Source organism: Onychostoma macrolepis, chromosome 20 (assembly GCF_012432095.1).
Source record: "Onychostoma macrolepis isolate SWU-2019 chromosome 20, ASM1243209v1, whole genome shotgun sequence".
Classification (NCBI taxonomy): domain Eukaryota; kingdom Metazoa; phylum Chordata; class Actinopteri; order Cypriniformes; family Cyprinidae; genus Onychostoma; species Onychostoma macrolepis.
The window spans coordinates 28,644,150-28,662,369 of NC_081174.1; the positions used below are offsets into that span (position 1 = coordinate 28,644,150).

General features: G+C 36.4%; 1 protein-coding gene across 3 annotated transcripts in view; it reads right to left on the reverse strand.

Moving 5' to 3' along the window:
- Positions 1 to 18,220, reverse strand: part of ipo13b (importin 13b) — a 43,194-nt gene that overhangs the window by 13,246 nt on the left and 11,728 nt on the right. For all 3 annotated transcript variants that reach the window (XR_009267556.1, XM_058755633.1, XM_058755634.1), the window contains exons 4-11: positions 10,127 to 10,267; positions 8,657 to 8,798; positions 7,286 to 7,452; positions 6,814 to 6,934; positions 5,567 to 5,714; positions 5,213 to 5,394; positions 5,091 to 5,117; positions 4,215 to 4,349 (exon numbers count right to left, since the gene is read on the reverse strand). Coding sequence is in view for 2 of the 3 variants with exons in the window: in XM_058755633.1 (XP_058611616.1) it covers positions 4,215 to 4,349; positions 5,091 to 5,117; positions 5,213 to 5,394; positions 5,567 to 5,714; positions 6,814 to 6,934; positions 7,286 to 7,452; positions 8,657 to 8,798; positions 10,127 to 10,267 (1,063 nt within the window). In the remaining variant the exon portion in view is untranslated. The remainder of the gene's footprint in view (positions 1 to 4,214; positions 4,350 to 5,090; positions 5,118 to 5,212; positions 5,395 to 5,566; positions 5,715 to 6,813; positions 6,935 to 7,285; positions 7,453 to 8,656; positions 8,799 to 10,126; positions 10,268 to 18,220) is intronic.

Genomic DNA, 18,220 nt, shown 5'->3' on the forward strand with positions numbered 1-18,220 from the left:
TGCGCAGAATGATGCGCTTGAAGCAACACCGAGTCAGCGTGTAGTGCTCCACATAGAAAAGTTCAAAGCATAAAGAGAAGAGATACGGATGTGTAGTATATTATATCAGTGCGATAGTTTATTGAGCCTTTTCTTTTAACAGTTTTAAACTTCTGTTTACATTTAGTCATTTAGCAGACGTATTTATCCAAAGTGACTTACAAATAGTGGTCGACCGATATTGGTTTTTTGACACCCGTAGACGATATCTTGGAAAGCAGGGTGGCCGATATAATTTTATTTATTTTAATTAATATTTAAGAAATTTTAAATTATTTGAAAATGGATTAAAAAAATAAGTGTGTAAAATATATGTAAGTATATAATAAGTATTCTTCACAAATAAATAAATATTTAATAAAAATACAATTAAAAAGTAAACAAACACTGTAACCAACAGGGCATATTCTGGGAAGTTTGTGTGCATTGGGAATAGGGATGGGTACCGAGAACCGGTAATTTTTTGGACCGGTACGTAACTGGGTCAATACCGGACTACCGATAAGCTTCAGGACAAATGATACTGTTATCGATAGTTGCGTTGTTTTATCTCTTTATACTTCAATGTTAATGGCGAATTAGAAGCTGCTGCTTGTCATTTTCCTTCACTGAATGATGTGGCCGACGTTTGCTTGACGTGCGTGTGATATCCATGTGCAGTGTGTGTTTGCGTGCAGTCAGTCATTCGCGTCAAGAGTGTGCAGTCAAGTTCATGTGCAGTCAAGAGTGAAACGTTCGAAAGTGTGGGCTCACGTACTGTAGGGGTGCACGATAGTACGAATTTTGATCGTGGACGATAAAAATGTCTCCACGATCTGCTTTTTAAGAAATATCGTAGTATCGTGCTACACACATTCTATCAGCTGCAGTTCTGGTGCCTCCGTCTCAATATAATGTACAACGCCACATGCATTCACATTAGGGTTGTTCCGATTCCGATAATAGTATCGGAAATTTTACCGATACCACAAAAAATTCTGGCATCGGTATCGGCGAGTACTTGAACCCATGTACCGATCCGATACCATTTTCTTAAACAAGACCTATAGTTATGCGCGCTAGCTTTGCTTAACGCTGCAAATAGGAAATAAATTCTTCTTCGCTGCTCAGAATGCAAACACAGGAAGCTGTGCTGTGTTGCCACAAGCAACCACTATTTAGAGCAGCGAAGAAGTACAAACGTGCAAGCACATTGCCAGTAAATCACTTGCATATGCGACTAAATCTTCACCCTGGGCGACTATGTGATGTCTAATATTAGCCACTGGCTGATAAATAATCAGATTTTATAGTATGTGAGTTGGAGGCTATGTATAAGTTTAGCGCAGATATATTGTCACTCGCCGAACACTCTGACTGAGTGCTTCAGAGTTTCTCTCTCCGTCAAGCGATCTATTTTTCAGATCATCTGAATGAATGCGCAGCGCACCTGTATTTGACGCACCGTAAGCTCTAGTGTGAAGTGCACGACTCGCCATCGCTTTGCTTTTTTTCTCACATGCAGCGAGAGAGAGAGAGAGTCTTTTACATGTAGCGCGTCAATTCTGCTTGGTATGTAAACGATATTCTTTGTTGTATTTTTCTGTCAAAGTGGAGTTCCTTTGGAATTCTAACTGCCGGGTTCTCCGGTAGTAGGCGGAGCTAATGAGCAAACGACAATCTCATTGGCTGGCGCTCACCTATTATCGTCCCTGTTTTGATTTCAGCCAATCAGTTCGAGCAAACGCAGACAACGTGATTAATATTCATGAACCCAGCAACTCATTGATCCTTAGTGCGTTTATATTGTTCTTAGTAGAATTCATAGTATGATTATTATCTTATCAGTATTATTGATAGTTTTTCCCCCATTTTTACAGAAACACTGAATGATCAAAAAAGCACCACCACCCTTTTTCCCTAAGTTCAGTTAAAATGACTAATATGCATTCATACATGGTTACCAAGTTTTAATTCTAATTGCTAAAGTTCTATCATTAAATAATACTTGATTATCATAATATATTTATAATGCTTGACTGACTGATGTTAAGAGTGTACTTTTTTCCAAACATTATACATTATATTTTTTGTTTACTCACCAGACTATCTATCTATGGTGAAGCGCACCGTAAAATAATTGTATGTATCAATTCATACAGGGCTAGTAAGTATAGCTGTATAACCAGATACAGTATCGGATCAGTACTCGGTATCGGCCGATACCCTGAGCCTAGGTATCGGAATCGGTATCGGGAAGGGGAAAAGGGTATCGGAACATCTCTAATTCACATCAGTGTTAACTCAGCGGTAGAGTTACTCTCACGGGATGCTTATTTGCAATCACAAAAGTACATTATTTGCATGCGCTTTAAAGCCTTGCATGTTAAATGTTTCATTCACGTGCTGTTCTGACGTGCGCTTTTTCTGAGCCCGTACACCTGAATCGCGTGCACTAAAAAGCCTGTTAAACAGCACCTGATTACTGAACTAAAGTTATCTTTTGCGCTAATGCTATCAAAACACACAAGCTTTATATATAGACTCAGTTGGTTATGTCTAAAATGAATGTAAACAGCTGAGAGAAAATGGATGCGTGCTTGTATATTAGACGCGTGCAGGTCTTAAAGGGACAGTAAACATTCTGCCGACTGTCATTAAAGGGATAGTTCACCCTAAAATTTAATTTCTGTCATTATTTACTCACTCACAAGTTGTCCCAAAACTGTATTAATTTCTTTCTTGTGCTGAACACAAAAGAAGATATTTTGAAGAATGTAACCAAACATTTGCTGGTCCACATTGAATTTGATAGTAGCAAAAAATACTATGGAAGTCACTGGCAACCAGCAGCTGTTTGGTTTCCCACATTCTTCAAAATATCTTTAATGTTCAACAGAAGAAAGAAACGCATTCAGGTTTAAAACAACTTGAGAGTGAGCACAATGATGACATGATTTTCATTTTTGGGTGAACTATTCATTATAATGTTAATAAAATAAAACACAAAGAGAAAAATAACTCACTACTCTTGACTGAAGAACTTTAATACAGTTGCTATAGTTCAGCAGTATTAAAATAACTTTTCACATATCTTTTTGCACCAAATAGTATCGATAAGAGTATCAATAAGTACCGGTATCGATAAAATGTAAACAATACCCATCCCTAATTGGGAATCATATTTTTTCAAATAAAGCCAAGGTAACACTCATTTTACATACAGTACACAGTGAAAATGACATGAATATGACAGTGGGCAAAAGCATAAAGCGCAGCATAATTTTAAATCACGAGTTTAAAGTTTGTCGATCGAGCGTCTCCAGTGAAGCTGAACTCTCCTCCTGTCCGCATTCAATTCACACGGATCGACCATCACGCAGAGAACACGCGATCTTGCAGGATACAAATGCACACTTTATAAGATCTCGCATCTGGATTCGACTAAGTTTGCAAATGACAGACAGCCGCAGCTTAGAGAAGAGTTTACGTGAACTTGAATTTAACAACTTAAATATTCATCTCTACCTCACATTAAACTATGGAATGTCTTCAGAACACTTGAAATATAGTGCACAAGAACTTTATCGTGCTTTATAATGTTTTTTTTTTGCCTTTTGTGGGGCATAATAACAGAATAGTATACACAGAATATTGGATTTGGATCGGTCTCATCTGACCAATACCCGATCCGACACGAAATGCCAGTATCGGAGCTGATAACATGGGGAATTTTAGCACGCTTGAACTTCAAAACAAAATATGTCAGCACTTATTGTAATTAAAAGGATTGACAGCACAAGAGTAAATGTTTGAATGTGATCTATTTAAAAATAGTGTCAGTTCACTGATCTGCTGTTTTATCAGTTTTTCCATTGATCCTGCTTTAGCCTTTTTTTGGCACAACGTCTATTTGTGAAACAAAAATAGATCAAATATCTGCCCATATTGCGTTTGAAATGTTAGTTACTTAATATGAATCCATGCAGGGCTCTTAACATTAAGCCGATTTCTCCTGCGGTTAACTCTTCCAGCGCCCGGAGTAATGCCAATCTGTTCCTGCTGAGAAATGTTCCATCCTATGACACGCTCACGCAGATGCAGGGTCTGTTCACACGCAACCGGGCCAAACCAACACATGGATAAACAAACCTACAGGCCTGAGAGGATGTCAGTCGGGGGGTTTAATATCTCACCGTCTCCTCTGCTAGTTTCTCCAGTTGTTGGATGTACGGGGTGATCAGAGAGTGAAGGTTCCTCAAGATCTCCTCCACTGGCAGCGCAGACAACAGAAAGCCCAGAGCCTGCATCAACCACATACACTGACTTGTCTAGAGAGAAAGAGATTGAAAAGATGAACATATTTAACTGTCATAACTAGGTGAGAAGCATTTCCAGCTTCAAGTAATGTTTTTGCCCTCAATGAAAGCAAAAAATCCATGCAAAGTGCCAAAAATCACAGCCTAAAAGAACATTTAATATAAACAGTAATATACCAATACATACTAGATATTAGAGGTCTATCAATATCGGATTTTGCAGATAATCCAAAGATAATGTTTATTAAAAAAAAAATAAAAAAACTGCCGATACTGATTAAACCTCTATATTTAATAATGTTCTTAGACATTCCTTCCTGTGAAATGGATACAGTTTATCATTAACAACTAATATCCAGAAGAAAAAAAAAAGATTCTATGCATAATGTGGGACTTTTAATTATAAGCTTAAATTTGATCATACTTTGAGTTTACAACTTTTTATGGACTCGATTTCAGACCAATGAGATTTCACTGCATAAGTGTAAACTGTATATCACAAAGATAAGGTCCAGAGGCGGTTGAATTTTTTTTTTGCAATGATGAGCACTAATGACTTTGTTTCATTTAGATTTTAACAGAAAGGAAAATACAAATCATTTGACTTTTTTTGTGTGTAATACCTAATCAGGATACTATGCAAAGTGACTTGAATTGAAATTATTTCATTAACTAAATTAATACCATTTACAGCTCTATAAAATTGCTTTGTTTGAGCAAAAACAAATGGGTTTATTCATAACACAAACTCACCTTATGGATCTGTTTAATAAGCACTTCCTGGAAAAAAAAGAAAAGAAAAAAGATTTTCATATGTGAAAAACAGTGTAAATTTGTCCCATAAGTGCCAGTATCATCATTAGAGTGTGTAATACCTGTGAAACAGCAACTATATTGGTGGCGTACGGGGGCAGGTCATATTTGCACTCTCTGCAGATCTTTTTTAGCGTGGAGACGCTGGAAACAGACAGGTCTGGATTGCCCAACGCCTGCAAAACCAGTGGTAGAACGCTGCTCAACATCACCGGATGATCCGCCAACCACTCCGCCAACGCTCCTACAGGGACAGACGTAATGGGTAAATATCTGGCTGGAACACAAAGCTGTGTATCTGCGTGGGAATGTAATTGTGTGTAATTGTCTGGCCTGGACTAAAACGTGTGAAAACAGCCCAAATTGCTTGAGATTATAAATGACAATTTCCTGACACATAGAAATTGTGCACACACCGATTGTGAACATGACCGTGTCAGCCAGCTGGACGTTGTTTATGTTGATTCTTGGAATGAGACCGATGAGTCCTGGGATGACGTCGGAATAGTTCACATCTATCGTTTCGGCGATGGACTGGAATCCGTACAACAGCGCTTCCGTATGCTGGAATAAAAAAAAAATTACACAAAATCTTGTTAAAAGGCACCATTTAGGTTTGCAAGATTTGGTTTAAAAAAAACAAACAAACAAAAAAAAAATCTAACAGCATTTTTTCCCCTGATAAAAATAGCAAATGTGACTAATGATTTATAATTTATATATTAATATTGTAATTTATTAATATTATTATTCAAATTAAATTTATTTCAAATATATAAGATCTATATATATTTGTTTAAATTATAATTATATAATTAGTATAATTATATTTTTGCAGTTTGTTTTAGTTCTGCACAATTTGAAGATTTTATGCAATTATATACAATTTTGTAACTGTAAAATAATTTTAAATATACATTTCACAGTAATATAAAACAAGTATTTAAGAACATAGCATAAGTAAAATAAATCTATAATATTTAAATAATCTATTACAGTATTAATGAATGAACAGAATTAATAATATTCTAAATTATAATTATATAATAATCATATAAATTAATATATACATATATTTTAAATTCATATTTGTATATTGTGTTTTATATTATTTTTGTTCAAAATAAAAATAAAATAAATTTAAAAAATAATCTGAATAAATTAATAATCTATTAATTCTTCATTTTCAAATGTTTAACCAACAAGCTTTTATTTTGGCGAAAGAAAGCAGTAAGCCATTAAAGCTCTTTTACTGACAACGGCCAACTTATAAATGCTTGTTTACGAGATTGAGAAGATTTTTGGTGCATGCTGCTTTTTTAAATGCATTTTAGAAGCGACTCAAAATCATGGCAGATGCAGAGATGATTTTGCGTGGAAGACTATTTACTGCAAACCAAGTTGTTCTGAGATGCTGAAAAGACCAGATCATGAGCTGCTTGTGTGTAGATGAACACAGTGCCACCCTTCACTATAAAACATGCTGTGCTTGTATTTATTTAATAAAAGCCTTTGAGATTTGATAATCGCACCAAGCCATTATTGTGATTTTGGATGTATCAATCATGCGGCCATAGCCTCAAAAGTTTGCCCTTTTGCTTCAAATGTTTAATGACCCAGCAAAACCAATGAAAACTGAAGACTAAATCCATTGTTTTCTGACCTGCCATGTTGTTGTTTGCTCTGTATTGGTGAGGAGTCGTCCCAGTTTGTCATACAGGTTACTGAGTAATTCGGCTCCCAGCATCTCGTAGACATACATCAGTGTGTCGGATATATCCACCCTAAAAGAGTCAAACAGAAATGCATCGTATTATCAACCCTTCACTCCTTATAGTAGCACGAACCCTTTGTGTTGTTATTGGTTTTATTTTCATAGACAATGCCCTCCACTTAATTAATAAATAATTAGCATTTTATTATATATTAAATACTTTAATATTAAATATATAATATTTAATTTACTATTTAAAATATATTTCAATATTTAATATTTAATGTTGCTCATTCCTAACAAGAACAGCAACTTTGTCTGCTGTGCCACTTCAGCAAATCCAACATGAAACTGCTGAGTGTAGAAGAAAATGTTACAACAGGCCCATGAGAACGTGAATCACACTCGCTCACACACACACCTGTAGATCCTGAACTGCTCCTTCTCGTCTGATGACCAGGAAGCATACTCCTCGTCCGTAGGGAACTGTGCTTTGTGCAGCAGAACATCAACGAGCTGGAAATACACGGGCCTGTAGACCTGCAGATAAATGGCCTGCTTCTCTGCCTCAAACGACATGATGTCATCCTGAAACACACAGGCAATCATCAACAAATATACACTACACTACTGCTGAAGTAAGGGAGAATACAGTCACTGGGTCAGTATCACAAAATAAACCCTGTGTTAAACCCCGTTCACACCAAGGACGATAACTACAAAGATAACGATAAAGATATAGTTCTAAAAATCGTTCTCAATATTAAAGAATAGCACAGTCCACAACACACCATATTGTTGGAATCATTTTCAGAATTTTTATTTTTTAGATCCGTGCATGAGGTCTTAAAGAGACAGCAATCTAAATAAACCTGCTGCTTTCTGCCATTAATGTTTATTTATACATTAAAGACTAACCAGAGTTATTTTAAAGTTGAATAGATTCATTCGTTTCTGTGGTATTTCTGTACCTGGGTATTATTGCTATACCGTCCCGAAAAACAAAGAACAGTTCATTTCAGTTGTATCTTATTGTATTTATTTGCCATTGCTTTTCATTTATTTGTTGTTATTTTATTACTGAGTTTTTACTTGTCTTTTATAGTTAAAATAAATTCATTTTAAAATCTAAGTTCTTTTTAAATATCTTCCTCATAATATAAATATGAATCAACAACATTATAAACTGTAAAACATAAATACGCTGTTGACAAAACATTTTTAGATTAGATGATTGTAGTTTAAAAATATATCTATAAAATACCCCAACTCCTCCCTCAAATTAAAAAATCCACGCCATAAGTCAACCCCAAAGCATGCAACTTGATTAAGTTGAAGTTGACATCACATCGGTAGGATAATGGTAGGTTTGTATTAAAAGTTATCACTAATACTTCATTTCCTAATGGAGAAACAATATAAGTGTCCATAATCCAATAGCTTCTTTCTATTCTGTACAGCGGCAAAAAAAAACATACACATAAAATATTCAGTTAATGCAGACTGGAAACACGCACAAGGACACAAGGACATTCCTGAATATTCAACACGAGACACTGCAGTAAACAAACAGCACAGGTGTATATTCAGATACAGTTCAATGTCTCTAACAGAGACTCTCCATCACTGCCGGAGATAGAAATTAACACACAAACAAACAATAAACCTCCCACACAATACGAGCCGTTAAGATCAATCACTTTTAGCATCAGTTTACTGATGCTAAAAGTGTCCTAAACATAAGCCAGCAGACTGTGTGTGTTAAGACGTGTTTAAGATGTCAGCTGCTCACCTGTAGTGTGTACCAGAAGGTGAGCGTGAGAGAGCTGGTGGTCTCGTTGACGGGGTAGTGACCAGGGATGCCTGTGCAGAACATGATCATATTCACCAGAGCCAGAAAACTCTGCCAGTGCTCCACCTGCTCCAACAGAGCTCTGATAGAGAAGAGCAGAACAGACCTTCATCACACAGGAACACCATCACCACCACTATACCATATTTGGAGAATATTTATTACTAGGGATACACAATATATTGACGACATTTACATTTAGTAGATGCTTTTATCCAAAGCAACTTATAAATGAGGAACAAAAGCAATCTGTCAAGGAGCCAACAATAGTCATAATATATAAGGCCAGGTTTAGTTGACAACTAAACCAGGAAGCAAACTAGACAAGAGGAGAAATGCAAACAAGAAAATTGGTGAGCACAAGAGACTTTTCAAAAACAAATAAAATTTTTCAATACTCAATACACAGCCATTAATGTCTAAACCGCTCGCCACAAAAGTGAGTACTAAATTCTACATTATAAAATGTGAGGGGTGTACTCACTTCTGTGAGATACTGTATATATATATAAGAATGAACGAAAAACTGATTTACAGCCAATATTATACATTTGGGGTCTACAAGTTGTTGCTTTTTTCTAAAATGAAGGATGCAATAAATGTCAAAATGACAGTACAATTATTTATAATGTTACAAAATATTAATTTTTCAAATAAACGTTGTTCTTTGAACTTATTCAAGAATCCTGAAAAATCATGGTTTCCGCAAAAATATTCAGCAGAACAACTGTTTTCAACATTGATAATAATCTGAAATGTTTCTTGAGCAGCAAATCAGCATATTAGAATGATTTCTGAAGGATCATGTGACATTTAACACTGGAGCAATGATGCTAAAAATTCAGCTTTGTATCACAGGAATAAATTACATTTTAAAATTTATTTAAATAGAAAACATTTATTTTAACCTGTAATAATATTTTAGAATATTACTGTTTTTAGCTGTATTTTCAGATGAGAAAAGCCCTCCTTTATCTTTTGTTGTTGATGTCAAATGTGGTGCATTCCTGTCAGCGTCACATGACAGAGAATCTGAGAGAAACATCAGGAATTATCATTTAGTCTGACACCTGCTTCCATTCTTAGTTTGAGAGTGTGATAGAGCGCCGACAAATGGAGTGAGATTTCAGCAGAAACTGCCTGTAGGTGTAACATGCCTGACCAAAATCAAGTTGAGTCGGCTACTGGGATACTGCCTTCGATATAACCCTGAGCCGAGTATCATCTGCTCACTCAGCAAGAGAACATCCACAGAGACCAAAAGCTTTCAAAGTGAAGATCTCGCCATAATTACTACAACAGCATCCCTCCAAACGCTCATACATGCACACATCTGACACAGAATCCAATGAATTCAGTGTTCAGCAAAATTACGAACAATTACTGATCAGTATACATCTGTGTTTGTACCTTGAATGGTTCTCTCCCAGAGAGACGGCGATTCGACAGATGCCATGTGACGTTTCCATGTCTCCATTCTGTACGGCGTCTCGTAACTGTTCCTGTAGCTGCAACACCTGCGGCACCAACTTCAGGAGAGTGTTCACGTACCTGAAGCACACGGACACAATGACTTATTTTCTGCAATTATCCAAAAGCTAATAGAAAAATTGTTGTTGAGGGAACCAGGGTGATTTTAACTTCCAAGCTGGCCAACAAAAATAAGTCATCACTGCAGCGCTCTGTGTGTGATGTGTATATTTTAAATGCACCGCAATTTGCTTTGGATAAAAGTGTTGGCCAAATGCATAAATGGAAAAATATGGTGAAAAAAAGATGGTGAACAGTGGGCAGCACAGGTGATGTTAACTGAAAAAGAAAAGCCATTTCAGAGGTGGTTTAAATTTTTTGATGCTTTTTGATGATCCCCCCTCAACTTGCTTGGCTAATTTACTTCTACACACATTCCTATAATGATAAAAACACAACAAACAACATTAGCTCTAATCTGCACAATGTAAAGTTTATTTTCTCTTGAAATCATCATGCTTTCCTTCTAAATATCTGTTACCTCATTCCCACATCAACTTCTGTCATGTTCCTCACCCCTGCTGCCATCTCAGCGTTTCTGGAACAATCTGTCCTCATGCTCTCTCTCTCTCTCTCCCTGTCGCTCTGTCGTCTCATCCTCGTTTTGGTGTCAACAGCAGGAAGGACCCATGAGCGGAAATGTTAACGAGGAGCGGACAAAGAAAAAGTAGGAACGGCAGCTCATTACGGGCTCATCACTCGACAGACACATCAGAGTGCTTCGTTAAAGCAAACGACACAAAGGAAAATCTACACCGCTGCACCCTTAAATACTCCTCTATTAGGCTTTATTCAGATCAGTGGCAAAAAAAAGGTTTTTTTTTTCTATTTTTTTTTTTAAAACACATTTGACTCGAATCGGTTTAGTTTTATTTGCAGCAAAAAACTTAAAACTACTATAAAATAACATTTACATCTATCCATCCATCCATCCATCCAGTGTATATACACACACGTGTACATTTTTATTGTTATAGCAGTTCTACATTTTTTGTCATAAATAAAACTAAACCAATAAATAGATTTATATATTATGTGTTTAAATCTATCTATCAATTAGGGGTGCACCGATCCGATATTCATTATCGGTATCGCCCCGATACTGGCATTTTCTGCCGGATTGGGGTATCGGTCAGACGAGGCTGATCCAAATCCGATATTGTGCATATACTATTGCCCCACAAACGCATTATAAAACACTATAAAGATTTCGTGCACTATATTTCAAGTGTTGGGCTCTCTGTCATCCTCCATTCAGTGTTCAAACTGCGTGCCGCATTCGGTTACTAGAGTCAAGACGATAAAACTCTCTGCAAGATTATTAAATGTTCCTAATATTACACTTGATCTGTAAATAAAGATAAATGAGTTTGCATAAAAGGACTTTATCTTCGTGCCATTTTACTTTCTACCGGATGTCTGTTAGATCACAAGACTGGATTAGAGAGCACTGTGTTCTTAACGAGCACAGTAACTGAAATTTAAAACTGTTAAAAGAAAAGGCTCAATAAACTATCGCACAGATTTAATACACAACGCATTAATATCTCTTAACTTTGTGCTTTGAACCTTTCTAAGCGGAGCGCTGTGTGCTGTGAACTCCGTGTTGCTTCAAGCGCATCATTCTGCTCACGGGATGCGCATATGCGCCGCTCTGTATTTGAAGCCTTTCGTATCATAATACTTTTGCACAATGAAAGATTATCAATAGCCGTTCTTTTTCGTCTTATCTATCAGATGTTTCTGCCTCATTACTGTGCTACACATTTAAAAGAAATGTCTTTTAATTTTACAGTATATACAGTGCCTTGCGAAAGTACTTACTTTTTTTCCACATCAATCTATACTCCATACACCATAATGGTAAAGCAAAAAACAGGTTTTTAACATCTTCGCAAATTTATTAAAAATAAGAAAACTTAAATTATTCCATTGCATAAGTATTCATACCCTTATCTGGGACAGTTGAAGTTTAGCTCAGGAGCATTCAAATTGCTTGTAGATGTTACTACACTTCGAATGAAGTTAACTTGTTGCAAATTCAATTGAATGGGTATGATATGGAAAGCAGCTGTCTAACAGCTGATAATGCATATCAGTGCAAAAAGCAAGCTCTGAGGTCAAAAGAACTGCCTGTAGAGCTCAGAAACAGGTTTGTGTCAAGCCACACATCTGGGGAAGAGTTCAGAAAAAAAATCTTCTTCATTGAAGGTCACAGAAGCATGTAGTCTCTGTTACCCTTAATGGAAGACGTTTGAAACAACCAGGACTCTTCCTAGAGCTGGCCTTCTGGCCAAACTGAGAAACTGATGGAGAAGAGCCTTGGTTAGAGAGGTGACCAAGAACCAGATGGTCACTCTACTTGAGCTCCATGATCATATGTGGAGATAGGAGAAACCTACAGAAAGACAAACATCACTGCAACACTCCACCAATCTGGGCTTTATGGCGGTGTGGCAAGACTCAATCCTCTCTTCAGTGTAGACACATGAAAACATGCTTAGAATTTGCAAAAAAAAGCACCTAAAGGACCCTCAGACTGTGAGAAACAAGATTCTCTGGTCTGATGAACCTCAATTCCAAGCATCATGTTTGAAGGAAACCAGGCTCTGCTCATCACCTACAGAGTATCATCCCAAAAGTAAAGCGTGCTGGTAGCAGCCTCATGCTGTGGTGGTGTTTTTCAGCGGCAGGGACTGAGGGACTCGTCAGAGTAGAAGAAAAGCTCAATGCACCAAAATATTGAGAAAGCAGATAGCCTTAATGAAAACCCAGTCCAAAGCATTCCGAACCTCAGACTGCACAATGGACCTAAACACACAGCAAGAGTGGCTAATAGATAAGTCTGTGAATGTCCTTAAGTGGCCAAGCCAGAGCCTGAGCTTGAACCCAATCAAATATTTCTGAAACCTGAAAATGTGCGTCTGCCCCCATCCAACCTGACAGAGCTTGAGAGGTGAAGAGGTGAGGAGAAGAATAGCAGATAATTGGCAAATGCTGATAAGCAAAGCTTGTCGCATCAAACAAAAAAGACTTGAGGCTGTAAAGGTGCTTCAGCTAAATATTTAGTTAAGGGTATGAATACTTATTTCAGTTTTTTTATTTTTAATTAATTTACGACAATTCTGTTTTTGCTTTGGCAATATGGTGTATGGAGTGTAGATTGATGTGGAAAAAGAACTAATTTAAAGCAGCTTAACATAAGGCAGCAACATAAATCGTGAAAAAAATGAAGGGATATGAATACTTTTGCAAGGCACTGTATATTTATATATAAATATATTACTTGTTTTTCATAATTGTATTTTACAACAATACAAAGAGCAATGTATATCATTTTAGATTTAGTCTTACACTTATTCACTTTTATTTGTTCCCCACTGAATTATTCACTAACCTAGTTTATAATAGTATTTTTGTCATAGATTATAATTATATATGCATTCATGTGTTGTTTTTCTTTACAATAAAGTTGTTTATATTTAGTAGATTGTGTGTAACACAAAAAAAGTCATGATCAGGTCAACACACATTGAGGTATAAAAATTTTACGGTGATTAAAAAAAACCTGCCCTGGTATCGGATCGATATCGGCAGACACTCAGAATGTTTGGTATCGGATCGGGATCGGTTCTGAAAAAGTGGTATCGAGCCACCCCTACTATCTATCTAATAAATCAACAAACCTACATCAACCTGATCATAATAAATAAATTAATTTGTTTACCATCACAATAAAACAAGATCAAATGCTCATTCCCTTTCAGAGAGTATTAAATGAGATGATATTACAGAGATTGTAATGTGATATGAAGATGATAAATTATAAAGGAATCTGTATGACATAACAGGGAGAGGTTTCACAGTTCGGTAGGTTTTAAATATTTTTTTCGGGGTTTTTTTGTGCTGAAGGGAGAGAGCTGCAGCCAAGAGCACACTAAACCACAGTAGAATTTTTAATGGGGTCATATCATGAAAAAAACGATTTTTCTTGCTCTTTTCTTGAAATAAGATATTGATGTACTACAGTATGTAAACACAAGATCTGTTCCAAAACCCAGTGAGTTGGCAGAATCTGAAAGCATCGCAGGCAAGCAATGTGAAGGCTGTTCCAAACAGCAGGCAGCAATCTTATGCTGCTTTCAGAGATACTAGATTCGGTCCAAATTATAATGCAATACTGCATGCATCCTTCACAGGTGATGCAATCACAGGATGCACTGTGATGAAAACATCATCCAAGATGGATGATGCAACATTTACTGTTTAAACATACTAATGTCAAACTCTACTGGAATCAATTATGAGTCAAGTCAAATCCTGCTCTCCATTATTGTATTAAATTTTAATTATCTTCTGCCTGGCATTTTGACATTTCATGCCATGCAGCTTTTCTGATTTCAGTGCTAGACAAATTTCAATGGAAACTTTGAATCAAGGCAAATTGTTTCAACAATGACAATGAGGGAAAACAATAAAGAAATAGCAAATTTTTGGTGGAATAAACCCAAACAAATACACTACCATTCAAAGGTTCGGGGTCATTGATACTTCTATTCAACAAAGATGCATTAAACTGATAAAAATATTATTTATAAATGTCACAAAAGAAAACTATATTTATTTAATAAATAAATGTTTTTTTCTATGCATCAAAGAATGATCACAATATGAAAAAATACATCACAGTTTCCAAAAAAATCAAGTTATTATTTGAGATAAAATTATATTTTTAATATATTTTATAATATGTCATATTTAGGTTATATTTTACACACACATACATATATATATATATATATATATATATATATATATGTTAAAAAATAAAAACGAACAAATACAAAACAGTTTTTATTAGTAAATTAGTTATTGCCCATGCCTGTATAAAGCACCGTGTTTTTTTGCCGTGTGACCTTGTCCTTCCTGGTTTAATTGATTTAATGGCCAGTGAGGCCATGTCTTTGGCGAGTGCATTTATTTATGAGTTCTGGTTTAAAGATGCTTTTACTAGAATAGGCCCTAAATAAATAAATAATCACGTCAATGACACTCGAGGTCAAGGAGAGCTTTCAACACCATCAGGAATATTCACGCAGCATGTCACTGCTAGTCACTGCGCACCTGTTTGTGTCGGGATGCTCAATGTTGAGCTGACCACTGATCAGTCTCAAGCAAAATACATTAAAGGGTTACTCCACTCCAAAATGAAAATTGTCATTAATTACTCACCTTCATGTCGTTCCAAACCCGTAAGACCTCCGTTCATCTTCGGAACACAAATTAAGATATTTTTGATGCATTCTGAGAGCTGGCAAGGAGATCGGCAAAATAATACAATACATACAATGTGCAATACATACTTTTGCATACAAAAAGTATTCTCATAGCTTCGTGAAATTATGGTTGAACCCCTGATGTCACATGGATTATTTTACTGATCTCCTTGCTACGTTTCTGGACGTTGATCGTGTTAACTCCATTGCTGTCTATGGGAGGGTCAGACATCTCTCAGAATGCATCAAAAATATCTTAATTTGTCTTACGAGTTTGGAACCACATGAAGGCGAATAATGACAAAATTTTCATTTTGGGGTGGAGTAACCCTTTAATTATCAAATCAGACATCACTACTGCTCTCGTGCATGCTTCAAGATGATCTAAGGCACAATGTCAATTGAATAACGACTTAAATTTCTTCATATGACTTCACAATATGTTTAAACTGCTAGTCAGTGTTAAAAATAATAACCGTGGATTATATCATATGTCATAACCACAACATGCAGTTTTGATGAGTTTCTCATCTCTGTTTGCACCATCTTGTCTCTCAGACTGACAAATTTGAGTTTGTTTCATTAGAGCGCAGATTTATTCTCACCTCAAACGCTCTCGTGTGATATCTCACAGTGCTTCTACAGACACAGAAGCTCCCTCTCTCCCTCTCTGTGTAATTACCCTCAAACACCAGGAGACAGATGAAATGAGTTGCCTGGCAACAGGATGCATTTGGTCCAATGGCATCCTCCCGAGAGGCTTGATTGTAATGTGTTTAAACAGTGAGACGAGGCGATGAGGTGATGGAGACAGAGGATGGTGAGAGAGGACGAGGCACGGGCATGATGGAGAAAAGGACAAAGATGAAATGAATAACGAAAATCAATGGAGAATCATTGATATGACCTTTAAGAGCGGGTGACACACCAGCCGAACTGAATTCAAAGCACCTCACGCTGAGATCTGGCTGTTTGAGAGCGAACTACAGACATCACGTTCAGCAGCAGATCACAATATGACAGCACAGAGAGGAAAAACTCGCACGCTAGCTGTCCATGCATTTACTCATCAAATCTACTGTCTGTCAACAAACACATGTCCCGAGGGCTGAATACGACCCATGGAGGAGTCTAATCCGGCTCCTTTAAGGGAAAAGACTTTTATAAAGAAAACAACCCCAAAATTACATCCAATCATTACATTGTAAAACCTGCTTTAAGTGAAATAAGTGAATGAGGGATTAATAAAATGACACATTAATAATACTAATTAATTATTCAGCGCTGTCAGCATTTGACTGAGGAGGAATTAATTCACAGTTTAATTATGTCTTTAATTAAAATGAGCTAAAGAATTTCTTAATATTCATAACTCTGTTAATGTTCGGTTTAAGATGGCTTATTATAGCTTTAAAGTTATTCAGCCAAGTGCAGCTAGCATTATTTTTCTCTCATCAATAGTGAATATTTAATGATCAGTAATTTCATATTATATATATATATATATATATATATATATATATACACACATCTCATTTAAAGGCCTGGTGAATAGAATAGAATAGAATAGAACAAAGTTCACGCGCTCTTGTTGTTGTTTTTGTTATTCATGCAGCAAAAAACATTATTGTAGACTTCATGAGCTCCAGAAAACCAGATATTGATCAATTAAATAAATTAATCAATCAGTCAATCAATCCAATCCAATCTTTTTTGTAAGCCGAACACCTTTGATCTAAAAATATCTAGTTGAAGTATCCCTGCGATTTTATATTAATAATTTATAATAATGTAATTGAAAATAATTTTTTCAATAATTTAACAACACATCATAATTCACGGATGTTAGTTAATGTCTTTCAGGTCAACAAATAAAATACTTTGCCTTTTTTAGTACTTTTTTTTTTCTTCTCCTTTTCAATTGTATAACTGAATTAATTAATAGCTTTTCATCAACTCACAAACCCTAGTTTTAGAAATCCTAATCTAGAAGAAAGGCAAACAATTCAAGCAAGTAAAAATTAAGCTCATTAGAGATGCCAGTTAGACAGCTTATTTGGAGTTTTCAGCTATTTGAATTAATTTTTTGTATAACTAAATCATTAAGTAAGGTATAAAACAACTGCCACCCTGCAACTTTTCATTGCCCATTAAAAACAAATATATTTCCATGAACCACTACTCAACACATACAGTGCAAAAATTGCTTCCAATCAGATTTTCTGCAAAAAGCTCTCAAGAAAAATCAACATCTCCCTCTAAAGGTCACCCATCCTAATCAGCTCCCTCATGCACTACAAAGTGAACTCAGCCGTAACGGTGTGCGAGACACCTGTAGGAACTATTGAACTACAGCATTACTGTCTTCATCAGGGCAGAAGCACTTTAAACTCGCACCACCAGCTTTCCACAGTGAAGGATGCGTTCACCTCTAAAGGTTGGTCCTCCGCATCCGCTGGCTCTGGCTTTCAGTGAGGGTGGGATCCTGCCGCGTCTGTACCAACCAGAGCGTAAGACATCGCTCCCTCGCTCTGTCTCCATGGAAACGCCAGCCATCCTTGAAATAAACCTGCCGCCGCCGCTTCTCCCCCCCCCCCCTTCTGATGTGACTGTTTCAATTTGCCTTTGTTTCTGTCTCTCTTCCACCCCTCTCTCTCCCTCTCTCTCTGCATCAGTCACTTTCATCTCACCTGTGTTT